Source organism: Agaricus bisporus (assembly GCF_000300575.1).
Source record: "Agaricus bisporus var. bisporus H97 unplaced genomic scaffold AGABI2scaffold_15, whole genome shotgun sequence".
Lineage (NCBI taxonomy): Eukaryota > Fungi > Basidiomycota > Agaricomycetes > Agaricales > Agaricaceae > Agaricus > Agaricus bisporus.
In genome coordinates this window covers 342,422-370,263 of record NW_006267350.1, presented here as the reverse complement: position 1 = coordinate 370,263, position 27,842 = coordinate 342,422, and the positions used below count along the sequence as shown (strand labels likewise).

At 46.3% G+C, this 27,842-nt stretch overlaps 8 protein-coding genes across 8 annotated transcripts; 3 read left to right on the top strand and 5 right to left on the bottom strand.

Annotated features, from left to right (window-relative positions):
- Nucleotides 1–360: 360 nt before the first annotated feature.
- Nucleotides 361–2,171, bottom strand: AGABI2DRAFT_181447 (hypothetical protein; the record flags this gene model as incomplete). The annotated part of the gene is made up of 6 exons (XM_006457029.1): nt 361–620; nt 678–875; nt 930–1,073; nt 1,127–1,782; nt 1,836–1,956; nt 2,013–2,171. The coding sequence occupies 6 exons, from the start codon at nt 2,169–2,171 to the stop codon at nt 396–398; spliced, it is 1,503 nt and encodes a 500-aa protein (XP_006457092.1). The 3' UTR covers nt 361–395.
- A 3,562-nt stretch (nt 2,172–5,733) lies between these two features.
- On the top strand, nt 5,734–6,303 carry AGABI2DRAFT_54603 (hypothetical protein; the record flags this gene model as incomplete). Its single annotated transcript, XM_006457028.1, has 1 exon — nt 5,734–6,303. A coding segment is annotated over one exon (570 nt), but the record flags the coding sequence as incomplete, so codon positions are not given.
- A 2,713-nt stretch (nt 6,304–9,016) lies between these two features.
- Nucleotides 9,017–10,282, bottom strand: AGABI2DRAFT_195962 (hypothetical protein). Its single transcript, XM_006457027.1, has 4 exons — nt 10,232–10,282; nt 10,025–10,180; nt 9,951–9,974; nt 9,017–9,887 (listed from the first exon to the last, which is right to left on the bottom strand). The coding sequence occupies exons 1-4, from the start codon at nt 10,272–10,274 to the stop codon at nt 9,019–9,021; spliced, it is 1,092 nt and encodes a 363-aa protein (XP_006457090.1). The 5' UTR covers nt 10,275–10,282; the 3' UTR covers nt 9,017–9,018.
- A 718-nt stretch (nt 10,283–11,000) lies between these two features.
- On the top strand, nt 11,001–11,847 carry AGABI2DRAFT_195961 (hypothetical protein). The gene has a single exon (XM_006457026.1). The coding sequence runs from the start codon at nt 11,016–11,018 to the stop codon at nt 11,811–11,813; it is 798 nt and encodes a 265-aa protein (XP_006457089.1). The 5' UTR covers nt 11,001–11,015; the 3' UTR covers nt 11,814–11,847.
- A 2,177-nt stretch (nt 11,848–14,024) lies between these two features.
- Nucleotides 14,025–15,323, bottom strand: AGABI2DRAFT_181442 (hypothetical protein; the record flags this gene model as incomplete). Its single annotated transcript, XM_006457025.1, has 4 exons — nt 14,025–14,462; nt 14,524–14,676; nt 14,727–15,113; nt 15,164–15,323. 4 exons carry the CDS (start codon nt 15,321–15,323, stop codon nt 14,095–14,097), a joined length of 1,068 nt encoding a protein of 355 aa, XP_006457088.1. The 3' UTR covers nt 14,025–14,094.
- Nucleotides 15,324–16,606: 1,283 nt separating this feature from the next.
- AGABI2DRAFT_195960 (hypothetical protein) lies at nt 16,607–17,266 on the bottom strand. The gene is made up of 2 exons (XM_006457024.1): nt 17,227–17,266; nt 16,607–16,858 (listed from the first exon to the last, which is right to left on the bottom strand). The coding sequence occupies exons 1-2, from the start codon at nt 17,233–17,235 to the stop codon at nt 16,655–16,657; spliced, it is 213 nt and encodes a 70-aa protein (XP_006457087.1). The 5' UTR covers nt 17,236–17,266; the 3' UTR covers nt 16,607–16,654.
- A 764-nt stretch (nt 17,267–18,030) lies between these two features.
- AGABI2DRAFT_122957 (hypothetical protein) lies at nt 18,031–19,256 on the top strand (the record flags this gene model as incomplete). Its single annotated transcript, XM_006457023.1, has 4 exons — nt 18,031–18,190; nt 18,242–18,628; nt 18,678–18,860; nt 18,895–19,256. 4 exons carry the CDS (start codon nt 18,031–18,033, stop codon nt 19,254–19,256), a joined length of 1,092 nt encoding a protein of 363 aa, XP_006457086.1.
- A 3,055-nt stretch (nt 19,257–22,311) lies between these two features.
- On the bottom strand, nt 22,312–27,404 carry AGABI2DRAFT_229354 (hypothetical protein). Its single transcript, XM_006457022.1, has 15 exons — nt 27,004–27,404; nt 26,750–26,943; nt 26,469–26,698; nt 26,358–26,419; nt 26,270–26,291; nt 25,850–26,218; nt 25,052–25,723; nt 24,731–24,952; nt 24,390–24,666; nt 23,452–23,825; nt 23,085–23,333; nt 22,940–23,024; nt 22,802–22,859; nt 22,610–22,745; nt 22,312–22,444 (listed from the first exon to the last, which is right to left on the bottom strand). The coding sequence occupies exons 1-15, from the start codon at nt 27,235–27,237 to the stop codon at nt 22,317–22,319; spliced, it is 3,312 nt and encodes a 1,103-aa protein (XP_006457085.1). The 5' UTR covers nt 27,238–27,404; the 3' UTR covers nt 22,312–22,316.
- Nucleotides 27,405–27,842: the final 438 nt, after the last annotated feature.

Here is a 27,842-nt window from a genome sequence, read left to right as displayed (position 1 = left end):
AGACGGATAGTCTGGCCACCGAGGTAACGAGCTTGGCAGATCATACAAATGAAGTTGGAGGAATGGAAAAATTAAGGAGGGCTCTGGAAGCCACACGGGACGTGCGCGGAAGCTTAGGAGATATGGTGGTTGATGAAGAGTGAATTTATTTTGTACCGGAAGTCTGTATGTATACGTACCAGGATTGTTGATTCTTTATAGGTATAAAGTTTGTAAATTGACTCTTTTTTATTATTATTCACTTTCATTACCTTCCATATATCTTTTTGAAAGGCTTCATTCCGGAAGAATAAAGGTGTTGGTCACTCCGTTATTAGACACGTTTCGAACGATCACTCTCCCGCATTTTGGTTCAACATGTCTTGTTCTCGAAGTACATATTAGAGAACAAATGATTACGATTTACCCTCCTCATCCTTCTTCTCGTCTACGTGGGGTTCTCCTTCATACCCTTCGACTTGGATATCATTTAACCCAAGCTCCTCGTTTTGATCCCAAGTCCTCTCATAAATCTCGATCGTCATATTCGGATCAGGATCCGGTGCATAAAGATTTTGCATATATGAATTTGCCAAGGGATCATCTAAGACGACTGTGAAAGGCCGTTCGGCTTCCTTAATCTAGAATTGTTTGAGCATCAAGATATCTAATTGAACATTTCTAAAACAACCACGTACCCGTCTGAGATTGTCAAGGAACATTCGAAACGCTTCCTTGTCTTCTGCTTTTGATGAATCACCACTCATAAATACTTTTTCGGCGAGTTCATCGTACACCTGGTTCAGAATGCCCTCGAGCGTGGTGAAACGACCCCCGAGCGTTCCATGAGTGAGAATAAGATCAATTTCTGGGATACTGAGACCAGCAGTTTCACTCTGGATATCCAGGATTCAACGATAATCCTTATGAGTTGGAAAAGCTGAACCTGCCTTCAAAATGTCCCTACTCAAATCCTCACGATCTTCGACCTTGAGCGTGATACGTTTTCCCTGTTCAGAGATAGCGCCTCCAGATTTGACTTCGTTATCCCGATATCCACATCTTTCACAGTTTGTTGACATGATTAGAATATCCTAGTCATTGATGAGTCGATAGAAATCAAACCAGGGGATCATTAACCACATACCTTGAAATAGGGTACATTAACTTTTTTCATCTTGGTTTCAATAGGGTGTCCGCAACTTGAACAAGTTCCCGGAAATACCAGAACTTCTTCATCTCCAATAGGAGCGTTACTGTCGATGATGACGTCGGGATTGGCGACCCTCGGCATCTGCGATACCCTATTCTCTTCCACTTCCTCTTGATTTACCAGCCCGAGGGCTATATTTTGCTCGAGAGTTCGATGATACGTTCGCTGCGACCACTTTGGATCCGACATGCTGCCAATGAACTCAATAAAACTGTTACCTGCAGGATCATCCAGTTGAATAGTAAAAGAAGGCATCGGAGTCTCTTTTGCCGAAGCTTTCTTCGTGGGGGATACATCATCAGACAAATCTTCATCCTTGTCGTCGCCGAGGATCTCTTTGAATTTGTCGATGATGTTCTGAATTGCTTGGTATCCGTTGGGATCCTGGATTTGTCGTAGCGGTTGATCCATGCTAAGGTCGGCGACAATGCTTCGTAGAAGGCCTTCTACTGTCGTAAGTTGACCTCGAGTAGTTGGGGGGAGAGTGAGTTGGAGTTCAGGGATGGTAACTTCACAAGTGGAGGACCGCACAATTTGACGATCTAGATCAGCGCGATCGAGTATGTGAGCCGTGTAAGCAGTTCCTTGCGCTGGTACATGATGAGAATTTTGGTGGCAATTGAAAAATAAAAAAGCCACGTACACTTAATCTCTCCAGCAGATTGTATCTCGTTGTTTTGTGTCCCACAATGCTCACATCTGAAGGACATGACGACAACTTCTCTGAAAAACGGGATCGAAGTTAAAAGTAACCTCGTAATACCCTACTAACACTTCAATGAGCATAGAACTAAGAGACAAAATATAGAAATGGACTGACTTCTTCATGGCATTTCATGCATAAAGACTCAATTTCTGTGACTACTTTCTCGTCTTCTTCCACACCTTGATCCTTTTCGCCCACCGAGACCAGGTCAGCCTGATCAACGACGTTTCCGATGGTAGGGAACAAATCCTCTTTTTTGTCCGCGGAAGACATGAGTGAAGCTGTTCAAAGAAGAGAAGATCGTATGAAGAAAGGCATCAATTGAAATCTTATCATGGAGTTATTTGCCCATATTTGTCACCACTACGCATTCCGAACAGTCACCGAGCCAATCTTGTTTACATCCTTTGCGCACTGGTTTACAACTGTTGAACTGGCCATTTAACCGCCTCAAATGGGAACGTCAGTCTGATACTTACGAGAGGCACTGCTGCTGTGTTTACCACTTCGAGATCCGCTCGCGATATAAAGTGGCCGAACTTCTAGGCTTCTACATGCTTGGTCCTCGTGTTCTGATCTTTCGTCCGTATCACTGGCAGTGGCAGCCAGCCACAATTAGATCAACGAAGCAGTTGCACAGGCTTTGCTAGATCTAGAACTTTTCTATGACTGCGCATGCTAGTATCACCACCCAAAGTTATGGGCACTCGGAGAACTACCAAGAGCACTGCCTGCTCCTTGACGTGTCCAAAGCTCAATAAATAGCCCAGCCACTGGCGTGGAATCGTAGTCAAGCCTTGCCAGTTTATCCTCCGTGGCGCATACCCACAAGCACCATTTACTAATGCCCGGATTTGTAGGTTTTTCTTGCTCCTGAATGCTTCGACCAACTACTGACATGAAAATTTGTCCAGTCCGAAGAAACCATCTTCTTCGAAACATCAATAACTAGCGACATTATTCCGGTAAGTATTCGACAGAAACAGATGAAAAAAGTCGGAGTATCATTAAACGAATACAGGATTCGACGTTGGATGGGTGGATATTCTTCCTACGAGAGCTGCCTCAAGAACCTATCTTGGGCGATCCTACACTCACTTCCGGGAGTCCTCGTAGCGAATTGCTTTTAGCAACCCTTTTAGCAAGGCGGTATGTCATAGGGCGCGATAAACAAGATTACGAGGAGGCCAAATCAAGGGGAGAGGCGGTGGCGCATCTTGAGGGAGACGATGACAGAATTTGTCAGTACATAAATCAGATGGACCGGGCTGCATCGTCACTCGACTCTGAGTTGAATGGCACGTCATCGAGGCTTCATCCGGAAAACCTCCCTGCAGCTCCAATCTCAGGTCTTATTGGATTTGGTTCCGACGCTCCTCCTTTCCAAGCTCCTGAGCGAGTACCCCCGAGGAAGATTTTCCTTCCCACAGACCCGCATCAACTCCCAACCTCGTTCACATTCAGTCAGCTTCTCGATGCTCTATTGGATGCTTTTCCTTGGAAAGATATGGGTTCTGCCTCTGAGGGTCCAAATGTATCTGTTTCCGCTGCCGAAGGAGATACACTAGCTTCAGTGGTCGAAGTTGCCCTGGATAACTTGCATGGCAGTCTTGATTTGCAGGATTATACTTGCGGTTGCCTCGTCCTCGCTTACAGCCACTACATCTTATACCGCCGATCAAGCAATCGATGTGATTTCGAAGAAGCCTTCGAATACAGCGCAACCGCCTCATATCTACTGGTCAGTCTAGATCGACCATTGTCGGCGCTTACAGATTGCCCGGAGTGGAAGTTGGCCTACGGTATCCCTCGAAACTATGCAATGCATTTTTTCGAGGACTTCACCTCATTGACTAGGACGTGGAATGTATTTGAGTTAGTCGAGCTTTTCCGATCCTCCATGGCCGTCGTTGGTTCTTTCCCCGTGGACCCCCTAGCTGAGATTTTATCCTGGTACAACTCTGGCGATTATATCACAACAATCAACACCTACATTTCTTTGGCGGCTCAGCCTGCCATCCAAACGCAGATCGAAATTATCGGGCAACGTCTTTTAACAAATCAGCCAGTTCCCCTCGTCGACTTCGCCGTGATCCAAGGCATTCTTTCACAATTTACCTCACAGAAATTTGACTCGAGGAGTGCGAGACTAGTCATTGAACCTGTCAAAGATAAACACTCTGCCTCGGATGACACTTCGGCATCTGTCCTATCGTTGGAGATTTTGGCTAGGATACACGTCTTGCGCTGCACTTCCTTTGGTTGGGACGATCGTGCTAAGGAGGATGAGTATTTTGCAGAACAATATTACCGAGAAGCTATCGCTAGCTCCCGCGATCCCACCAACTCTGCCCTTCCTGAGCATCGACTTCGTGCGTACTTTCTGGATTCCAAGATTCACAGCCAAAGGTTCAAAAGACCTTGAGAAGCTGACTACGGCACTGGTACCGTTAAACGCTGCCGTTCGCGATATCCACGAGACGGACCAGTTATTTCCTGACTTGGTTCTTGTGCTTGCCCAAACCTATATGCACAATCTTATCTCGACTCGCGAGGAAAGTCATCGAACGGAAGCAATTTTTTGGTATCAGAAATATGCCGGAGTTGCTGGACCAAGAGCTGAACTTGTGGCATTAGGTCCAGAAAAGAGGACTTACTCGCTACTCGGCAAGGAAAGGAGCGCACACTTAGGCTGGCATCTTCCACTATATGTTGGACTGCTATATGCCATTAGCTGGGCACGTGGAGCGCTACAAGAGAATCGGTCTGAATGTTTGGAGGCGTTTCGTATTCTGTCGTCCTTGACAAGTAACCCTATATGGTTGGGAAACTCCGTTGAGGATAAACAACTTCCTCTCCGAACTTTACGAACTATAGGTCCGTCTGCAGTCGTTGCAGCACTCAGGTTTGATCCGGAGCACCCACACGTCGCTGTCGAATATCTCGAACGAAATCGGTCCATCACATACCGCCACCTTCTTCAGCTAAATCAGAAGCGAGATAGTGCGCTAGCCAGGGTCAGCCCAAAACTTGCGAGAGTGCTGGATAGTTATTCACATGGGTTGAGGCAGTTATCTAAAGGAGTTGAGGAAGATGGATGGTCGAACCTGCCGGGTAAGGTAAACATCTTCAAGCGAGGAATCGAGTTTAGTGAGTTGATAAAGAAAGTTCAAACGAAGGTCGAGTTCGCGGCAGACATTCTTTTCCCTCCGTCATATAAAAACCTAGCCACGGCATCGCAAGGCGGACCCGTTATTCTCCTTAGTAGCGATGACGTCACAAAAACCACTTGCGCTTTGATCATACTGAACCCAGTTGAAGAACCCATTCCACTCTTTTTTCCGGATGTCTCTTACGAGGATGTAAGAGGACGCGTAATAACATTAACCCGACTACTAAAAAATTGCAACGTCTTGCAAAGGCGTCAACAAGTAGCTGATGGAAGGGCTGGTAAACCGTATACGTCGCGTTTTGAGCCATCCAAGGAATTTGAAGCAATTCTCCGGTGGACATGGAGAAAGATTGTTGAACCCGTTCTTGATGTCCTGGAAGGGGTAAGTAATTCAGACAATCTTCCGTCGGGATCTAGTTGCTAAAATATTCATAGAAAGGGATTTCATCGGGACGGATATGGTGGTGTCCAGCGGGTGATTTTATACATCTACCGCTGCATGCGGCGATGCCACTTGACTGTCCATTCATATCGTCCTACACGTACACTTTGGAGTCTCTCGTCAACGCTCGGACACAAATGTCAATCGCGAAAAAGTGGAGCTATGGGCCACTTCGCATGTTGGCCGTTGGCCTGAGTTCTTATCCTGACAGTCCAAGTTTATCATTACCGTCCGTGAAACAGGAAATGGAGGGTATCTCAAATATTATTGGAGCGATCAATGAGGATCACGGGAGGTCTTTGGTTGAACTGGTGAGGATTGAAGATGCGGAAGCCCGAGTTAACGCTACCCTCAATGCAATGAAATCTTCTGACATCATCCACTTGGCTTGCCATGGCTGCCAAGACGGGACGCAGCCTCTGGACAGTCATCTCATCTTAAGTGATGGAGTTCCCTGCCTCCGAGAAATTCTATCAGCAGAACTCTCGAGTGCTAAATTCGGGTTCTTGTCAGCTTGCCAGACAGCTACGGGAGACCTTGAGCTCGTAAACGAATCGTTTCATCTTGCGGGTGGATTATTGGCGGCTGGGCTTAAAGGTGCAATCGGCACGTTATGGAGCATCGCTGATGAAGATGCACCTGAAGTGGCAAGAGAGGTGTATAAAGCCATTGTAACGAAGGATGGCATAGATTTAGGGAAGGCTGCGGAAGGACTTCAAACAGCCGTCAGAAAGATGAGGGAGAAAAACTTGCCTCCCCATCGTTGGATTCCCTTCATCCATGTCGGAATATGAATGATGAACGTGCATGGAAGGTATCGCCGAAGGATGGCTCATGAGTAGAATTGAACTTCGACAATCAACTATTGTGTACAGCATTTTAAAAAAAATAAACTCTCGACGTTCTCCCCAGCAGAGGCCTTACGAGCCGAACAATAAATGATACTCTGAATTCTGAGTTAAGACAGCGAGGTACGTTTACACAGAACAGTATAAACAACTTGAATCTGAAGGGCAATACGCTATATTAATAATCTTTGAAACCTCAGGGTCTCATTCGTGGCTGGATATAACAAGAGGACGAATATGTATGAGTGGAGGACAGCTGCGCTACTTAGAATTGAGAGAATGGGTGATCACTAGCCGGATAGCCGTTAGGTCATTTTCGGTAATATTCGGGTACATAATTCCCTATCAAATGGGGTACAGCCCGTTGTACCCATGTACTATAAATAGAACTACTATGCTAATGCTAGTGCTACTAATACTTATCCGCCCTAGTGTGCCTCTCCCCGAGCTCTTTATACATTAAATAACTACATATTAATTATAATAATTTACCAAATATATTCAAAAGGAAGGAGGATCAAATTAAGCAAAGAGAAATTGAAACTGGTTCTACAAAACCAGCATCATGATTAGCTGAGATTCTGGTTTCATAGAACCAGAAATCTGTTGTAGCTGAAACACTGGTTTTAAGAAACCAGAAATACATTGTAGTCGAGATTCTGGTTTTACAGGACCAGAAATCCGTTGTAGCCGAAATACTGGTTTTACAGAACCAGAAATATATTGTAGTCGAAATTCTGGTTTTACAGAACCAGAAATATGTTATAGCTAAAATACTGGTTTTACGGAACCATTGGTTCCGAAAAATCAGTGACATAATAATCAATATTCATGATAAGATAGGTATATAATCAAATCAATCTGATACTAATGATCTGATTAAAACATAGATACTTGGGCCTTACCCCAATATAATATATGACCTATATACCTCACATATGCATATAGACAGGCCTATAATGGCTTAGAGATAGGAGGAAACAGGAATATTTAATTTAATATATATATAATCGCATTTTTGGATAGTAAATGACATTTATTGAGCGAAGTACCGAGGCGCGTGTGGCGCGTAAGGGGCGCTTGGAAGCGCATTTATGATGGCTTCAAAATAAAAAAAGGATCATGTCAAACGGACGGGAATTGAGGGAGATATTCCCTATTCTTTTGTATATTCTACTGTAATAAGTGGAAATCTTCCCTTAATTTCGTATTTTGACAGCCTAGAACCCTTTAACTTCATCCAATTTTTACATAGACATATAGTTCTAACAAGGAAGCTTTGAGATCCAAAAGGATCTCGCAAATCGATAGGAAAACAACTTTGTTATGGTAAGGGGAACACGGAGGTAGCAAATGATGTCAGACAAATCATATGAAATGAATCATAAGTTGATGCATGGGTGGTTCCCTTCATTCTACCTCCCTTAGTTTCCTATCGATTCTCGAGATTACTTTTGCATAATAAGCTCCTCTATTATAGCTATATGCCTATGTAAAAATTGAATGAAGTTAAAGGGTTCTAGGCTGTCAAAATACGAAATTAAGGGAAGATTTCCACTTATTACAGTAGAATATACAAAAGAATAGGGAATATCTCCCTCAATTCCCGTCCGTTTGACATGATCCTTTTTTTATTTTGAAGCCATCATAAATGCGCTTCCAAGCGCCCCTTACGCGCCACACGCGCCTCGGTACTTCGCTCAATAAATGTCATTTACTATCCAAAAATGCGATTATATATATATTAAATTAAATATTCCTGTTTCCTCCTATCTCTAAGCCATTATAGGCCTGTCTATATGCATATGTGAGGTATATAGGTCATATATTATATTGGGGTAAGGCCCAAGTATCTATGTTTTAATCAGATCATTAGTATCAGATTGATTTGATTATATACCTATCTTATCATGAATATTGATTATTATGTCACTGATTTTTTGGAACCAGTGGTTCCGTAAAACCAGTATTTCGGCTACAATATATTTCTGGTTTTATAGAACTGGTCTTTCGGCTACAATGGATTTCTGGTTCTGTAAAACCGGAGTCTCGGCTAGTCACAAATTAACAATGAATTTGGTTTTGTAGAACTGGTTTCATTTTGTTTATGGTTCTGTAAAACCAAATCTTGACATCTATGACTAAAGTGCAAGTTCAGTTCCGTAGGACTGGTTTCATCACATATCAATGTTAGAACTGGTACTGAGGAACCAAAAACAATGATATTTCATTAGCACTAATGTATTTACTAATATTACTAATAATTTACTAGTGTGAGTACCATCGGCTGTACCCCTTTTGTAAGGGAATTATGTACCCCTTGGTAACCGTATAGCACTCGACGGCTGCCCCTCACTAGCACTGATTGAGGCTCCAAGAGCTTGGGATCCCGGGAGAATGTGATCGCCGGGTTGCCCCGGGTGCGACGCAAGGAACGAGCGCGACCCTGTTCCACGATATCATTCCGAGCGTAACCTCTTCATAATCATCGACATATTGGAATCAAACTCTTCTTCAAAACTCAAGCTCAAGAAAACCACATGGCCGCAATATGAACTCAGAAACAACCATATTAGCCTTCGATTTTCGAATCCGAACATAAAGCTGGGATAAAGATGAACGAGTCTTCAAAGCTGAACGAACGTGAATTTACAATGGCTAGTAGTTTGGCGAACGAAATGGAGAAAAATTTTGCACTAGAGAAAGCAAGAATAATCCAATGACTGCGAATAGGCTCGATATTTCTTCCCCTTCTCCCTCCCTCTCTGGCCTAGAAGTGTGGTGCTGGCAACCATTATACTCTTCCCAATACTCCTGAATACGATTGGTAATACGTCCAAACCACTGGTCAGAGTCCACCGTCCATGCGCTTCCTGGACAAAAATCCTTGATCAAGTTCCGAACAGTATGCTTCGATTCCTCATACTCCGCCTCGAACATGTTTTTCTTCCCCTTCGATGTAGTGACGCAAGCATGACTTTGGAAGAGCATCCCGCGGTCAGTGAACTCCTTCGCATTCTCCTCCCACCAACCCTCCATGCGCTCTTCGTTTTCCAATCCAGTCACGACAATCACGACGGGGACCTCACCCTGGCAGATGATCTCCGTGAAAAGGTCGTAGTTGACTTTTATAATATCTCGATATCTTGAACCGCGAATACAGTATACAAGAAGACTGACACCGTCTTTCAGCTTGTCAACCAGGTCGCGAAGATAGTGAAGAGCTTGATCAGCCGGTACGGAACCCGTGTTACCTTCGTTCAGGCCCGCAGTATCCCACAAGGTGTAGGGAACTCCATCGATAAACACGGCATGAGGGGTGCTTTCAAACGTGCAACCAGTAGCAAGGTTGCTAACCATAGCAACATTGTCGTCGGAAAGCATGTTGACCAGGCTGCTCTTTCCGGTGCCCGTCTCCCCAAATATTACAATATTGCCTGGTCCATTGAGTTGGCTTTTGCGAAATAGACGTGCTCGTGTAGCAGATGCGAAAGATCTACTGGGGTAGAAGCGTGGGTTATGAGCAGCTGATAAGAGACATATCAGATTCAGGACACCTGAGGACCGCGTACTTTAAACATGGGAGTTACCTGGTACATGAACAGGAGAAAGATCTGACAATAGGTAAGATGGGCGCCCAAGTCTATGAAATATAACGGCATACTCGAAGCTTGGGGACCTTGCGCAGTCCATTGATGTTGCTCTGGCGTTTGCTGATAATGGTTCGTGGTATCGCGAGTACGATTGCTCGCAATCCGTGCACCTTTCACAGAAGGTCCGTATGTAGCGGCAGAATAACCGCTCTCCTGACCTGGCGGCGCTTGATACTCGTTTATTCATGCCACATCGATTCAATTGTCCAATCACTTACTATTGGTAGACCCCCGGCCTTGACGAGAATTGAAGGCTGACATTGTTTTCGAGAAATCAGTTTGTGCAAAGGACAAGCTAGTTTTGCCCGTCTCTTAAATCCACTGAGAAACCATACTTCAAAGCTTCACTTCTAGAATCTGCATAAGCTCATTTTTCGATCAGAGGTTCCGCGGGAGCATTTTTTCAAATGATCGAATGGAGATCGCAGTCGGTAGAATGCTATTCGAAGCAAATTCTGGTGTCACTTAATGTTAAATGAACGGAATGCGGACCCATTCATACCCTACGCCCTATACTCCCCACACCACGGGCGAACTAGTTCAGTTTCTAGCCTTGGTTACGGCATGGGTCGTGCTCTATGGGTGGTGTATTGATTTTGAGGAGCGGAAGGAGATGTACAACGAGTCGCAGAGTTGGGAGACAATGAGGTAATTGATCCTCGAGGCCGCTGAGACAAAACCGCCTTAACGCGGCACGAACACCGGTTATGCATATCAACGTTATTTGCTGAAGGATGTCGGATTCTGGAACTTTAAACGCTGAACTTTAAAGTATGCTATCGGTAATTTTTCTCAGCTGGATCTTCATGGATTTAGCTATACATTGTGAGCCCTGCGAAATAGGAAAATCCTGACCCTAAATCTTCATCTAGCCCTTGCCACCTCATTCTGGATATGCCAGGTGGTCCATCAAAAATCTACCCGCTTACCGGACTGAATCAATAATATATAAGGGGTTCATAATTACACCATTCCGCAACAACCTCACCACAGCTTCCCTTGATGAGCAGTAGAAACGTCATCCTTTTCGGTGAATCTGGCAGTGGGAAGAGCAGCATTGTCAACATGCTCTCGAACGATGGACACCTCGCCACCGTCTCTAGCGGGGCTATGGGTTGCACATTCGAGAGCCGCCCCTTCGACGTTGACATTCACGGAGTTCCCATGACACTTTGGGACACGGCCGGCCTTGATGAGGGCGATGCAGGTCGTGTCCCGAAGTCAGATGCCATTGTACAGCTCTATAACCTGGTTCGATATCTTTCTGCCGGCGTCAGCCTTCTGATGTTTGTCATGCGTGCACCTCGTATCAAGAGTTCTGTTCCTCAAAACTGGAAATTATTCCACGAAGTCATCTGCCAGCTCAAGGTGCCGATTGTGATTGCGATCACGGGGTTGGAGGACCTAGATGACATGGACCAATGGTGGCGCGACAACAAGGGGGTATTCCAGAAGTATGGAATCACTCCTGTTGGGTCGGCGTGTATTACAGCTTCACGAGGAAAGAAGCGTGGAGAGGGGCACATGTTTGACCATGAGTACGAAGAATCTAGGAAGAAGGTTCGAAATCTCATTAGTGCGTCACACTTGGAGGTCCCTTGGAAGGTCCCTGCCGCAGAGTGGTACAAAATCATCATCAACGAGATTGTCGAAACGGAGAGCAGTTGCTTTAAATCAAAGGAGATCAGGCGCCAAGAATATCAGACAGTCTTCGGGGAAGCTTATTCTAAGCTCACTAAGGTATGTGAGATGTCTGAAAGCGATGCTCAAGAATTGGCGAAGAGGTTACGAGGGACGTAATTGTACTTACTTGCCGCGCAAACTTTTTCTACATTCGATTTATGCACTATTTTTCTTCACTTTGTTTGTTTTTGTTTCATTATCCTCACACCGTGTGGTTTTGTTCCTCTTTTTCCCGATCAATAGTATTGTGGTTTATTCAGATCATTTTAATGTTGACTGTTCTTTGACCCACATAGAAAAATAAACGAGGACTGTCGCGAGCCGATTGTGAATGTGAAGTGAGAATGAGAATGGGGTTCACTTATTTGTTATTTGTATATGTTTTCTCTAACCATCCCTAAGCTCATGATCAATTCTTTCGCCGCCAGAATCCAAATTCACTGGCAAGCTTTCTCCGGTCTATCTTTGTCTATCTCTACCACTTTCACTACTCTGTCTGTCTGTCGGAAATTGGTTCATCACTCTAACACTTATCCCGGGTGGTTGGCGTGACTCTTTTGATTCTCCTATCTATTCACCCCTCTCTACAACAATCTCGCTTGTATGCAGCCGCTCGACAGTGAGAGGAACTGATTCCCTTACAGGCCCCAAACAAGTATTTATAGTGGCAACTATCTCTCAGCCAGCACCGTCCCATCTCCACGCCAACCTACTCAACTATGAACCACTTGTCCGCCACATTGGGCCGCACCCGCAATGCACTGCTTTCATTTTCTCCATCCCTTCCTCTTTCCGATGTCCTGGAACGTAACCTAAAGTTCGGAGGTTTTCACGACTGCGCTTGCCGTATATGCCACGAGTGCATGATGTTCGCTGCACTAGAAGCGGAACTTGCATCATACGTGAAAGGCATAAGGGAGCGCGAAGTCGAACTCCGAGACCTTTACCCCGACGGCTTCCGTCAAGGTCTCTCAGCTCAATGCAAATGCAACACCGAACGTTTGAAACAAGAAATCAAGCAACTTCATGATAATTTTATGACACTTCAACTTGCTCACGCCGATATCGAGATCTGTGCGCCACAAACGCCGGGTTCCCCCCATCTGCCTCATCGTACGGGCTCTTTGGATGAACGCGACGACGCTGACTTTGATGATGATAAGGACGATTCGGCTTATGCTGAATGGAAGGAGCATCATAGCTCGGATATGGATTTAGGTTCCTCAGATTTGTCTGGTGTGGCGGATGGTTCCGATGATGACATGGTGTTTTCATCTAGTGAGGTTGACGAACCGATGAATGATTCGTATTCGGACGACGAAGTTGATTGTGACTCGCATGTCTCGCTCGTGGAAATATACGTCGGCCCATTCGTCGAGGACGAACAGCAGGAAGCCCCAATCTCCCAATCTTTCTTTCCCCAGTATATTAACGAACGATCGTCGAAATCACCTTCTCAACGACCTCTCTGGTATTACCATGAAGAATCTGCCCTGGAGGATATCAGGGAGAAAATGGAACGAGCGCGTATTCCAGGCGAAACTCAAATGCTGGCAAGAATCAAACGATTGGTCACTAATGCCCACAACACACCTGCTTCTTCACGCACGAAAATCCAGAAGGTCCTTCTCAGCGAATGGCGGTACGAGAAAAACCCGCCTCGACCTCGAATCTTTGGTATTAGAACTCGTGAGGTGTACGTTGACGCCTCGAGGAGCGGGATCGGCTTCTACTTCGAAGACCAATGGCAAGCTTGGGTGCTTAATCCTGTTTGGTGGGATCTCAAACGCTGCGATATACAGTGGGCAGAAGCAGTGGCGGTTGAATTGGGACTTCGCCTCTTAGTCGAAGCGGGCTTGTCCGATTGCAAGATTCAATTCCGTTCCGATAATCAACGGGTGGTAGATGCCATTCATTCCGACGAGATCTATGAAAGTCATTTCGGTGAAGTTATCTATTGTATTAACTACCTTTGTAGAACGCATAAGATCAAATTCTCGATTGAGTGGATCTCAGGAAACCAGAATCCTGCCGATGGCCCATCGCGACTCTTGATACAGGATGAAAGTCGAAGGTTTCCCTACGATATTGGCATTCCGGACCGGTTGCGAAACCTTGTTTTTCCTTATCGATCTCAGACATACTGAAGGCGTCCAGAACTCAAATTCAAACTTGGCACGAGCCTTTATTTCCCCATATACGATTCCGGCTTATAATGATTTCCGATATGATATCCTTCAAATATTTACTTGCGTATACCTTTCTGTCTAGATTTATTAAGCATATATGTGGAATTTTATTGCATCATGATTCAAGTCCGGCTTGTTCACTTGGATACTAGTTACCTTAAACCGAATAGAATGGTCTGTACACGCTAATACAGCCGACACTGAGTTATTTACACTTTCCCCACTCGAAAAACCAAGATAGTAACATCATCCACCAGCTTGCCTTGCGCACAACGGCGTGCTTCATCCATGATTCTTGACGCTAGCCCTGGATTGCTAGATTCACCGGCAATGCGAGATATAACATTTCCTAATTCGATAGAAGACGTTCTAAATGCCGCGCGAAGGCCATCGGAAGCAAATACAAGAAGGTCCGTCTCGCGTACTTGGTGTCGTTTGATATCTGGATTAGAGAGAATGTAGGGAGGGGAGTGGTTTGTCCAACCATCGACCGTTGTCCAGTGAACTGGTGTGCCCCACATACGAGAAAGAACACGTGCGTATAATTTGTCGACCTTCAAGATAGCATTCCCCAAAGCTGATGGGAAGATGTCGCGTTGTAAGATTAATCGTCGATGAATGGGCCAAGGTGTACTTGCCTCTGGTGATCGCCAGCTGTCCTTTAACGCGTGAATATAAGATCGTGTCAGGATCACCCGGATGTTCCTTCACAAGACGATCCACTTCTTTCGGATTCTGGGCGCCGTGCTGCTCGCTGACAATGGTTGCGGTATGGTTTCGATCGATTGTAACTAAGTGATGATATTTGGTCAGACTTAATTGAGCATATTGAACAACTCACAGCCATCTGAGTCACCAAGAGAAGCAGTCCAAGCTTCATAGCCCGAATCTTGTTTGACGAGAAGAGAGAGAAGAACGGTGGTACCTTCCGCAGCCCTTCGGTTTACAGCATATGGATCATTTTCTCCATTTTCTTTCATACCAAGGAATTCCGGAGTATCATCATCCATTGTCCAATTCGAAAAAGGTCGAGACTCAGTGGAAGAGAAATCGTCCAGTCTTTGAAGGATATTTCCTATGAGCGCAGCATCGAAATCTATAATGGCAGCCCTGAGCGTAGATTCTACGTTGTCGAGGTTTTTACGGGTGATGTCATGCGAAACGCGCTCGTGGACGAGATTCAGCAAGTGATTCTTGGCATACTCCGAAGTAACGGGACCATAGTGCCCTGACAAAATCTTAATAATGTGAAATGCAATTATTCAAACTCATACGAACCGTCAAAAACCGCTAAGATTACACCATACCAGGTGAAAAGCCAAGTTACCCTATCTTCGTTACATTCGTGGCTGTCAGATGGTACCGATACAGTCTCGATTGAGCAATATCCAGCATCAACTTCCGCTCGCTGAAGGCTATGGATATGTTCCGTGACCATGATCTAGCACAAACCCAGAAAAGAAGACTATCGTAACAAGAGGATGAAGTGTGAATGGGCCCGACTATCAATAACCTTAGAGGTGTCAGGTTGAAGGCGTCAGCAGAGAACTCCTAGTGGATGGTAAAGGTCAGCTTCTCGTTTATGTGTACAGGGATACAGAATTCCGGAGATTCCCAGGTTGCACTTGGCGATCCCGCTGGAACATCACGCGGAATGATGAAAGGCTTGTCGTTCTGAAAGAATGTTGCGCGCGAGCAGGCTTCGGTCTATGAGATAAACTTGTTAAGTGGGCTGCAAAGAAAATATTACGACTTACGAATCGTACAATGAACTATTCGTATTGCCCGATGACAATGACGATGAATATAATGAATATGGTGGATTGTCTGGCAGAATATGAGGAGCCAGAGTCTTCGGCTGTCGAAAATGACAGTACCGTACCGAACTAGCGGGCCCTATCACAGCGGTTCCAATCTAAGAATCGCTCTGATTCATCAGTGTGGCCCCACAATTGTCTGCCTGAATTGGGAAAATGAGCCATGTCATGAAAGGGGATTAATTACCTGTTCGTTTCCCAGATATCGGATACCGCATGCGTACGAGATGCTGAAGTGAACGCAAGTTGAACGCGTGGCAGTTGTCCGGCTCTAAAGGTCATATACAAGCGTATACGTTGACGTTTCTGGGCTGTGGCCCTGTCGAACCGTTGTTCAGACGGTTCCGTGTGTGTGGTGGAAGAACGCGCGAGGAACGAGCGCGGTCTGATTTTTCGGAGCGACGACCGTGTGTGTGAACCATATGATCAATTGTGATTAGAGTGACACGTCACATTTTATCTCTTCTACTATTACTACTCTATCGGTGCGGTCCTATACGTTCCGCACCTCTACATCTTTTATTTTCATGTTCTCCTTTGAGGACAACCTATGCCCGCATGATGGCCTTCTTTTTAGAGCAATCTACGCTCTCGGTGAACCTAAGTCTTCACCTACGTTCTATGCCCACCTGATGGCTTTTTTAGAGCAATCTACGCTCTCGGTGAACCTAAGTCTTCACCGATGTTCTATGCCCACCTGATGGCTTTTTAGAGCAATCTACGCTCTTGGTGAACCTAAGTCTTCACCTACGTTCTATGCCCACCTGATGGCTTTTTGGAGCAACCTTTGCTCTTGGTGAACCTAAGTCTTCACCCATATTCTATGCCCACTTGATGGCCTTTTTTAGAGCAAACTTCGCTCTCATTTTTATGCCCGTTTGATGGCCTTTTTAGAGCGAGTTTTCACTCTGGACAACTCTTGCTTGCTACCCTTGTGAGGGCTTGCTATGAGTCATTGGCAACTTAATGTCTTACTCCAGGTAGGTAAGCGTCCTGTTAATCTATTTACACTCCAGACACCTCTTTTTGGGGGTGAGCTCTCCCCGGAACGCGTCGGCTGTGTCGGTGCCCTCCGTTTGGGGGTGACCCGACTGCGTTCCAGCTTCGATCTCACCGCCTGGGGATCTCGGGCCCTATAGCCTAAGACCCTCAATCCCAACTCATAATGTTGGTTGACTGGTGACTATCCGGCTCGCGACGAAAGTGGAAGAACGCGCGAGGAACGAGCGCGGTCTGATTTTTCGGAGCGACGACCGTGTGTGTGAACCATATGATCAATTGTGATTAGAGTGACACGTCACATTTTATCTCTTCTACTATTACTACTCTATCGGTGCGGTCCTATACGTTCCGCACCTCTACATCTTTTATTTTTATTTCCCACCCACCCGAACCCTTATCACTGGAAGCCCGGTCAGCCAACATAGGTGATCGAAGCCCACGCTTTTGGGGTGACCCGACTGCGTTCCAGCTTCGATCTCACCGCCTGGGGATCTCGGGCCCTATAGCCTAAGACCCTCAATCCCAACTCATAATGTTGGTTGACTGGTGACTATCCGGCTCGCGACGAAATGTGTGTTTGGATCACTCGCCGAAGCTTGGCCATCAATATGCCCTTTTGAAATTTCTATTCCTACTCTACCTGCGCGTATTTCGAGTCGCGTGTCGTACTACTCTCAATCCATTATCTTTTTAAAGTCCCACCCTCCCTTACCCAGAAGATTCAGAGAGAACCAAAGCACACTGAGAGGTATTAAGTGTGAGGAACGCTCCAGGGGTGACCTGTCCGCATTCCCTGCTCCGATCTCTTACTCTGAACGTTATCCGGCCACAACGAGAGTTGAGTCATGTTTGATAAAAGACTACTCAATCGTATATCTCACCCGTCCTTCAGAAAACAATAGACGCCAGCTAAACCAGCTATCTACTTAGCAGAACGGGCCGTCATATGTTGGTCATATGCGCAATTTGACAACTACATACCCGCAGCCCTGACGCGATATCAGTGACTCAAGAATCACAGTGTGAAAAGAGCCAGAAAAGAGCTTCGTGTATTGCATTCAAATTTCCTTACCGGGTTCATTCTTTGCCTTCTGCCCGATGGCCGTCTTCCGACCGCTGATTTCGAATTGAACCCCACCATACGTAGAAACTTCTTTCAATCCGAAGATAGCTACCAGTTGAGGCCAATGAGTTGTTACGAGCCTCAAGGTCGCATCGTGATAATCACACTATCAAGGGTAAACAGGGCGTCCCATTAATTTATAGGGCCATTCGACTTCCCCATCCAATGTTCAACAGCTATCCACGCTAGGTCCACCTTAGATTATGGCCTTACCGCATGTCCATAGCCTTCAGCGAGCGGAAGTCGATGCTGGGTATTGCTCGATCGAGACTGTATCGGTACCGTCTGACGGCCACATACGCAACGAAGACAGGGTAACTTGGCTTTTCACCTGGTATGGCGTGATTATAGCGGTATTTGACGGTTCGTGTGGGGTTCGGACGATTGCTTTTCATGTTATTCAGAATCTTTCAGGGCACTATGGTCAAACAGCTTCGGAGTATGCCAAGAGTCACTTGCTGAATCACATTCACGAGCGCGTTTCGCACGACATCTCCCGCAACAATTTTGAAAACGTGGAGTCTACGCTTAGGACTGCCATTATAGATTTCGATGCATCGCTTATGAAAGCAATTCTTCAAAAACTACAAGAGTTCTCTTCCAGCAAGTCTCTGCCTCTTTCAGACTGGTCAATGGAACGAGATACTCAGGATTTCCTGGGTATGAAGGAAAATGGAGAGAATGATCCGTACCCTGTAAATCGAAGGGCTGCGGAAGGTACCACCGTTCTGCTCTCTCTTCTCGTCAAACAAGATTCTGGTTATGAAGCCTGGACTGTTTCTCTTGGTGATTCAGATGGCTGTGAGTTGTTGAATATGCGCGATTAATATTAACAAATATTGTCGCCTAGTTATAATCGATCAAAACCATACTTCAACCATTATCAGCGAGCAACACGGCGCCCAGAATCCGAAAGAAGTGGACCCTCTTATTGAAGAACATCCAGATGACCCTGACGCTGTTTTGCATTCCCGTGTCAAAGGACAGTTGGCAGTTACCAGAGGCAAGTACACCTTGGCACTTTCATTGTCGAGTAATCTTCCGACGTATCTTCCCCCTAGCTTTAGGGGACGCTATCTTGAAGGTCGACAAACCATACGCGCATGCTCTTTCTTGTCTATGGGGAATGCCTATTCATTGGACAACGGTCGATAATTGGACAAACCACTCTCCTCCCTATATTTCCTCCATTCCTGATATTAAGCGACACCAAGTACACCAGACGGATCTTCTTGTATTTGCTTCTGACGGCCTTCGCGCGGCATTTGGAACGTCTTCTCTTGAACTAGGAAAGGTTATTTCTCGCGTTGCCGGTGAATCTAGCGACTCAGGGCTGGCGTCAAGGATCATGGATGAAGCACGCCAATGTGCGCAAGGCAAGCTGGTGGATGATGTTACTATCTTGGTTTTTCGAGTGGGAAAAGTGTAAATAGTGTGTCGTCGGCAGTCTCAACATGTGCAAGCCTCTTCATTCAGATTTCGTTCATATTCCTTCCTTCCTGGGACATATTCAGACAAGAATTAGCCGATTGTCGGGATCCCCTCTCGAGTCTCAGGAAGTTCCACGCGTTTGTGCTAGTACAATGAACTCATGTTTCTCTTGTTATTGATAGGGCTATTCCGAGTCCATGGAGACTGCCTGACGCCATCCACTGACTAGGATTATTCAACGTACCCTTCCGACCGCACGGCTAGTACGGAAAGAGTACAAGAGTGCACGATGCGTGGACCGTGCTTTCTCGCACCCTGACGACGCGTCGACCATCAGCGTGCACTACTGCATTCGGCGGGCACATTGAAAGCTTTTTTCAGGAAGTTATATTCAAGCGTACATGAATAGATCACTGCAAAATATACGACAAATAATGAGATATGAGACAAGTACCAAGAACACGAATCTTGGTGATGTCCACGCATCGTAGACGACAAAGAAGAAAATATAGGAACTACAACTCAAAATAGCTGAGCGAAGATGATAGTCTCCTACGAAAACATAGTCAAGGCAAGTTTACCGTGACTTGAATCATTCCGGAAGGCAATAGGGGAGTACGAAATCCTGTAGGGCAGGAGGAATTGCAACATCGCAAGGAAATCGCTTGTTTTTATCCAAAAATAAAAACCTTGATGGGTTGTCAGCAGGGTTTTCTACTCCTGGGACCCATTCAACAGTGCAATCAAGGCCGTAAGCGCAGCATAGATCTGTACAAAGCTGAACGATGGGCCCGACATGGGCTTGGTCGAAATTTTCAGCTGAGAACGCATCTACAACTTGTCGATTATCTGAATGAAGTCGAATCTTCTTTTGCGCGTATCCAGCTTTTAATAAAAGTAGAACGCCCATTTCTACTGCCACTGCCTCGGCCCACTGAATATCCCGGCCTTTTACGCTCTTCCACCCTTTCTTCAGCTTCCAAGCTTGCCAACGACCCAGGAGGTAGAAACCGATACCAGTTCCCGAAGCATCAACATATACATCTATGATTTCTTCTGGTTCAGAAAATGATGCGACGGGGGGAGGCGTAGGGGATTCATAAGTGACGGTTAGAGAGGGACGCCTCCACTCCAACATAAGTACCTTCTGTACTTCTGTACGCTGCGAATTGTGCGTTTTGTGCGTCTTGGAAATTAAGCTTTTAATCTCTGCAAGTATTTCCCCTTGACCCGGTAAGTGCGCGAGCTTCATCTTCCTTCGAATTTCATCCACAGCGGAGGAAGTAGGAGGAGCTCCAGGAGATGAAGAAGTGGAAGATGAAAATAAAGATTGGTTCGTGGCCTCCTGGTCACTGGTATCTAGGTCCTCGGCAACCGTAGGAGGAGTAAAGGTGGGGGGACGATCCGGTGGTTCATTGAAGGGACGGTAAGAAGAATCTGGTAGTTCCAGTGTGCCATCGTCCTCTATGGCATCATGTTCGACAGCGGTGATTTCATCCTCTGATACCCCATCCGACGATCCACCATATCCGCAATATTCGTCGTCGTCGTCAGTATCAGAAAGTGAACTTCCGTCATCATCGGAAGACGTGCTGTTGTTATTATCCGACGCCACCTCAGGTCCCTCATATTTAGCCCAATAAGAGGGATCTGTAGGTGAAGAGCGGGGACATACCTCATCATAAGCAATACGAAGTGCAAACAATTCATCTTTGAGTCTTGCTATTTCCTTTTCCGCTTCATCGACCTTGACTTCATAGACAGAAACCTGGTCACGAGCAACATTCCGTTCAGACCGACAAGTCTTCAATCGCTCAGTGTCACGCTCCAGCTGAGCTGTACGACCTCGGCGAAAACCTTCAAAAAATCGATCTCGGAGTTCGGCATCACGTTCGGCTAAAGCTTGTGCATAGGATTTTCCGGCCGCTTGGTCCGAAACGTGCAACATATAGTTGCGACATATAGCACATCCACAAAGATGTACAATGCCAAATTCCGCATCGTAACTCCACGACTTTGACGGAATAAGGACACTGTCAGGGTCCGGAGAGGAGATAGAGGAGTGTTGATTATCAGTTTTGTGACCCATAGTTTTCAGCGCTCAGCAGTATAGGGAGGAATAGGATGAATGGAAAGCAACTTTGTGAGTAGTAGAAAGGAAAGAAACAGAGACGATAGCCACGACCTAAAAGCAAAGCAGTACCACAGGCCAGCCAGAAGTCACAGTGAAACGCTTCTTTGGTGTTCCTTTGGAACAAGGTAGGACGCCTGCTGGCAGGAACGTTAACACGCCCACAAATCACACATTGAATTTGCCTCGTGGATTATATACTCCCGGGTCTCTCTTGTCTGACCATAAATAGAACCGCCTAGTATTGCGACGCAGCTGATCATGATCTAGTCATGATCGGTCATCATGGGAAAAGCATTGTTCTCTAGCCCCTGTCCATAAAGCGGTACAGTCCATTCCCAGCGTCGTAAGCTGTCGTAAGAGTTACAACCGAGTTGTTGTCATTTCTAAAGAGAAAGCCTCACTCGTAAACACCTCCCCCTTCTGACATGCAAGCAGGTAGAAATGCCGGGATTTCAGAACCCCAGGTGACAGTGCCTCGCCGTTCGAATACTCGGAATTTACATAACTCTCGCTGTCGTCGGAGGTCTAGCGTGTGGGCTGGGTAACTTTATACACAGCATCATTTTAAAGTGCTGGAAATGGGCAATTAGGTAACTAAAAATAGCCAGATGTGCACACGCTACGTCCAGATGCTGTGCACCGTTACCCGCTTGTACTTCGGTAAAATACATACAATTAAAAGCTCGTATTTTCTTTTTGCTCTTTCTCAGTCTGATTTCTTTTCTTCCCTTCTACATAACACGCGCTCCTGAATTACACAGAAAAAACGGTCAAAAGTCAAAGCAAACAAAGATAATCCCAATTTAAAGTAACAATAATCATAATTTTTAACAGAGACAAAAAACAAACACGATGTACACAAAATAAAAAAAAACAACCCATCCACATACACACACTTACAAAAAAGCCGTGAAAGCAGTGGATTCATATCCTCTTCCTCCTATAATGCATAACCAACTCCGAACTCTGCTTCCACACAAACTGCCTCACAGCCGCCAACGTCATCGTCAAAGGCAACACCATCTCATTACACAAAATCTCATATTCCTCTCCTCCTCCTCTCTCATTATCCAGTTGAGATTCAAGTTGAGGTGGTGACAATCGTTGTTGTTGTTGTTGCAATTGTTGCGCAACAGCAGCAATCGAAGAAGTAGAATTATTGTTGATAGTGGTGGTGGTGTTGGCGGCGGTGGCACTATTATTATTGCTATCATTACCTATCCTCGTCAAAGTCAGATTCGGAGACTGTTGGGTATTATTGGAATTATTCCGCGAATGGATATTATCGTCGCCGATGGATGGCGCCCGTGATGCACTAGTACTCTTTGACAATTTCTCCATTTTCTCTTGAACCTAAAACAATAAATGTCAGTACCAAAAAAGTGATAAAGATATATATATATACGCACATGTAATGCAATCTTCCAAACTCTCAATTGTCGACTCGCCGTCAACTTACTCTGTTGACTACACAAAAAAGAGAAAACCCATCAGCAAAAACGCTCACAAAAAACACCATTATAAAAAAAAAAAAAAAAAAAACTCACGTATTCAACAATTCAGGTAACGGCTCAACATCCGCATCCTTATTCCAAGGCAACAACACAAAACTCAACTTCGCAACCGGTGGCCCTCCCCCTCCTTGTTGATTCTGCTGCTGCTGATTCTGCTGTTGTTGCTGTTGTTGCTGACTCGGCCCTCCCAAATAAGTCCTATTCAACAACAAATACTCCATCAACCACATCGGCATCACCTCCTCCAAAACCTGTACATCCCCCCCAGTCGCATTCCCCGCCATCCCCCTATAAAGCATTTTATACCCCGGCGAAGCCTCTTCCGATATCATCAATATCATATTCGAGGGTAATAAATGTATTGGTCCATCTGATGACGTCGGAGGAGATAATATCCCAGAAATCAATGCTTGAGCCGCAGTTTTTCCTACATCAACAGTAGTATTATTCACATTCTAGAAAAAAATGATTTAGTTCCAATGTAAAGAGAACGAGTTTATAACCACTCACCTCCGTCGGATTCTCAACAACAGCAGTCACAGCACTCCCCGAACCAGTCGAATTCACCACACCAGTCCCACCAGAACTACCATCACCACCACCACTAGTAGGTCTCTTCGCCGACGACCTCCCAAATATTTTCAACCTTTCCATAAACCCAACAGCTATAAACGGCGCCTGCGACGATGACGACGACTCCGATTTATTCGTCGTACTCGTCTTACTATTATTCCCAACCGCATTCGTCGTCGTCGACGAAACCGCCACAGAACCCGCCGTACTCGTACCCTCGTCACCATTTTGCTGCTGCTGCTGCTGCTGTCCACCTCCCCCTCCCCCATCCTGACTCCCATCCACCGAAGACCTCCTCCTCCCAAACCCCGGCAACCTCGCCAAAACATCCTCCCCTCCCCCCAAACTCCCACTCCTCCCCTTCCAACCACCACCACCACCACCGGCATTCTGAGGTTGAAAATACTGATTCCTCATCCCCGCCGCCATCGAAGGCGTATAAGTAGGAATCATCGGCGACCCCGAATTCCCCATCTTCCCCGCCATCCCTCCCATAGGTGGTGATCCCGGAAACGTTATCGATACAGGTAAGGATGGTAAATCCGGCGGTGGTGCAACAGCCGAAACCATATTTGTCGAACAAACCACAACTTGACAAACTCCATTGCTGTTGTTGTTGTTGCTGCTATTATTATGATTATGATTATTATTCCCCGCATTCGTATTCGCACTCCCACCGCCACCGACACCGACACTACCACCACCACCACTGGTAGACGAAAGCGAAGAAGAGGAATATCGATTCAACGTCGGATGAGAATAAGAATGATGGTGTCCATGTTGTTGTTGTTGTTGTTGTTGTTGCTGCTGCTGTTGCTGCTGTTGCTGTTGCTGTTGCTGGTGAAGTTGCTGTTGATATTGCTGATGCGAATAATGATGCTGATGATGATATTGTTGATGAGGATGATACGGCGACACCGGTAATTTCGGCGAATCCGTCGTCGACGAAGATGATAATTGTCGATTATGACTTGACATCAAAGGTGGTGACAACGGAAGAGGAGCAAAATGACCAGGAGGCGTCCTCGCAGGCGATGGCGTCCTAGACATCGTAATCCCAGATCGTCCAGGCATAAAAAACCCATCATTGGTAACATCACTCCGATCCGAAATCCTCCTTTTCCTTCTCTGCACCTCCTTTATAAACCCAATAAACAAGTTTCTCAAAACCCATTTCCCAATATTCACTAAAAAAAATCACTCAATGAGTCGAACCAAAGAAAAAGAAAAAATATTGAAAAAAAAACTCACATTTAAACTCTTCACTGAAATGTCTGTCCGCAGGAAACCCAACTTCATCCGCATAAACCTCCGCTTCAAAACACCTCTCACTCACATGCACAACCAACACCCCAGCCTTCGTATCCGTACTACACCAAGCTTGTATCACCGCCTCCCCCTCAATCCTCTCCCTAACCGCCTCAAGTGTTTCCCTCGGACTCTTCTCCTTCTCCCTCTCCTCTCCCCCCGCCTCTATCGTATTCCCCTTCCCATTCCCTCCTCCTTCCTTCACATGATTCCCTCCAGGTCTCCCACCATTCCCTTTAATACTCCCACCACTCACACTCCCACCCCTACTCCCATCAATACTCCCACCCGCAATAGCAGCAACAGCAGAAACCTCCTCCCTCCCAAAAACACCTTTACATACCCCTCTCACAATATCCCAAACCATAACCTCCCCCGAAGTATCCACAGTCAAAACATGCATCCTATCATTCAACATCAAACTCCTCACAAGTCCATGATCACCCTCTATCACAACATCAGGCTCCGAAACCAACGGTACAGCATCTTCCGCCAACTCCCGATCTTCAAAACTCGCTCTGAAAGGGTTGTTGGTGTTGTTGGTGTTCTGATTGAGAGAAGTAAATGTATCTTCGGTACGCGAAGCATGTAATGGACCAGAAGAGGATGGATGAAGATGGGGTGGTGTCGGTTGTGAATGATGTTGTTGCCCAAAAATGCCTTGACTCGTCGTCGAAGACCGAACCGCATAAGCCGCTGCACGTGGTATCGACATAATCGAAGCCGCAGAATACAAAGTCGCAACTTCAGGATCTCTAGATCTCGACGAAGGAAAAGGCGCAAAAGGATCATTAGGTGAAACGAGTTTCACAAGACTATCCATAGGTATTCCACATAAGGTATCTCCCTGTTCGAAATTATATTGCTGTGATTGGTTTTGATGTAGTAACGGCTGCGTCGAGATATGTTCGGAGGATAAAGACCTTAACGAAGGTGCTATAGATTGGTTTGGATCAAGGAATGCTGAACTCGATCGACGTTGAGGCATCGGCGTCAGATCTTGTGGAAAATCAACGCTATTGGCGTGGTTTTTGTAGGTGGGTGATTCTGGAAACGATGCACCACGTTCACCATCAAATTCGGCGAGAGCAACTCGAGCGGCGCGTCGCTGAGGTATATGCCATCTTTTAACACTAGATGTGTTGGATGCTGTCCAGAGCAAGTTGTCATCCATAACGACAATTTTGTTAACACCTTCTGAAGCTGACGATCGCTCTGGGTCTGTCGAATCCTGGCAGAGTACAATACATTCGCCTTCCGAAACATCAGAACAATCTTCAACGTCCACGCGACATACGAGTCCAGAACGGTCGCCAGAATAGAAGACCTCAAGCGATGGATGGTCAGAGAATAATGACCAGACAGAATCCGTATGATGAGTGAACGTGTGAAGACATCTCTGCGATGAGAGAGACCAAAGTTTAATAGAGGCTAGCACCGGGTATCAGCATCGTTAAAACCCATCAAAGTAATGAGACACACCATCAGCTGAACCTGTCAGCAGCTGAAATCGAAGAAGAGATTCAAATCAATGATGATGATTCGGGAATGAAGTCAAGCACAAACTTACGTATTTCGCGTCCTCAGATATTAGAATCGCTCTAATATTATCAGTGTGGCCGACCAGTTTACCTACATCGGGAAAGTGAGCCAACATCTTCGAAAAAAGGGAGCTGATTACCTGTTCGTTTCCCAGATCTAGGGTCCCACATGCGAACGACACGCTCAGGTGAGCCAGAGGCGATTGTCCGGCCATAAGGATCACAAGCAAGCGCATATATTGATGTTTTTGGAGCCGTGGCGTCTGGTGGGTGGAGGGTAACCACGGGTTGTTTCGAGGGGGAGGCGTTGAGATCCCAGAGCTTGACGGTGCGATCAAAGGAACCAGATGCAACCCAATTCTGTCCTCGACTGTTGAATACATTAAATGCGGCGACACAAGAGAGAACCAGACACACGCACCAGTAGGCGAGGCAGCGAACGTAGTCACCATGAGAACCGACCTGGGTGGGACCCAAGTTGTGAGTCGAGTGAGGATTCCAGGCCTTTACGGTGCCATCTGAAGAGGCAGAGACGACAGTCTGGTTGTAGTTGCAGAGAGCGATATCGTTGACCCAGTCATGATGGAGCTCTGCACGCTGGCGAAACTGACTGCGCTGTTTGAGGATAGAAGCGTAAGAATGGCGCTGCTAGCCACGAGGGAGAGAAGTACGGACAATGCGGGGCTGGAAGGCAGCCAGGTCGGTCTCCCAACGTTGTTCATAAGGTATTTCACCAGATTTCTCGGGCACCCACTGGCGACGGCAGCTGACCTCGCCGAGGATATCTCCGTCGCTCGCCAGACGATCATCGTCCTCGCCCTCTTCCTCAATGGTGTCGTCGGCCCATCCGGTCAACACCTCCCATTTCTTGGACGCGCGATCATTCCGGTCGTTCAACCGCTTCTTCATGTTGATGCCTAGGTCCCAGGAGATAACGAGTCCATCTCGTCCACCGGTATACAGTATGCCCTCTGGAGAGGATTTACCGATGAGCTGGGTGGAGGTATCGAGAGCCAAGGCGGCGACACCAAGCCTGTGGCAGGGATTGCGCGACGGGGAGTGGGAAGAGGACGGTTCAGGAGAGTCATTGGGGATGAGGAGGGGGGAAACAGAGCCGTTGCGGGGGGTGGATAGAGGCGGGAGCTGAAGGCGGGGAACGGCGTCGGCAGGGGGCGGGACGACGTAGGAGACTCTGCGCTTGGGGAGGGCCATGGCATCGAGAGTGGTCGCGGGCTGCACATCACAGCGCGTGCCTGGGCTGGGCGTTGCGTGGGAAGCCAAGCCCATCTCCACCACAAGGCACAATCAGCGAACAATTTCCATTCCAAGATTCAATATTCAATATTCAATATTCATCTCTAGGAGTCTGCGGGCATTTATCTACAGAACACCCTTATCCGGGACTGGCTTCACTCGATGTGATACGCCGACTTACAAACATCTGATGGTTGATGTAGAGCTCAGACTGTTATCGATTGAGAGGCAAGCGTGGTTTATCCTAGTAACATTGGGAG

Bases quoted from the DNA above. Each gene is read 5' to 3' on its own strand.
- AGABI2DRAFT_195962 (XM_006457027.1), bottom strand. From the start codon at position 10,274: ATGTCAGCCTTCAATTCTCGTCAAGGCCGGGGGTCTACCAATA. The intron at 10,181-10,231 runs GTAAGTGATTGG...ACGAGTATCAAG, and splicing joins AGGCCGGGGGTCTACCAATA to CGCCGCCAGGTCAGGAGAGC. The intron at 9,888-9,950 runs GTAACTCCCATG...GTCTCTTATCAG, and splicing joins TTCTCCTGTTCATGTACCAG to CTGCTCATAACCCACGCTTC.
- AGABI2DRAFT_195961 (XM_006457026.1), top strand. From the start codon at position 11,016: ATGAGCAGTAGAAACGTCATCCTTTTCGGTGAATCTGGCAGTGGGAAG.
- AGABI2DRAFT_229354 (XM_006457022.1), bottom strand. From the start codon at position 27,237: ATGAAGAAGCGGTTGAACGACCGGAATGATCGCGCGTCCAAGAAATGG. The intron at 25,724-25,849 runs GTGCATCGTTTC...ACCAATCTATAG, and splicing joins CGAATTTGATGGTGAACGTG to CACCTTCGTTAAGGTCTTTA. The intron at 24,667-24,730 runs GTGAGTTTTTTT...GATTTTTTTTAG, and splicing joins TTTCAGTGAAGAGTTTAAAT to TGAATATTGGGAAATGGGTT.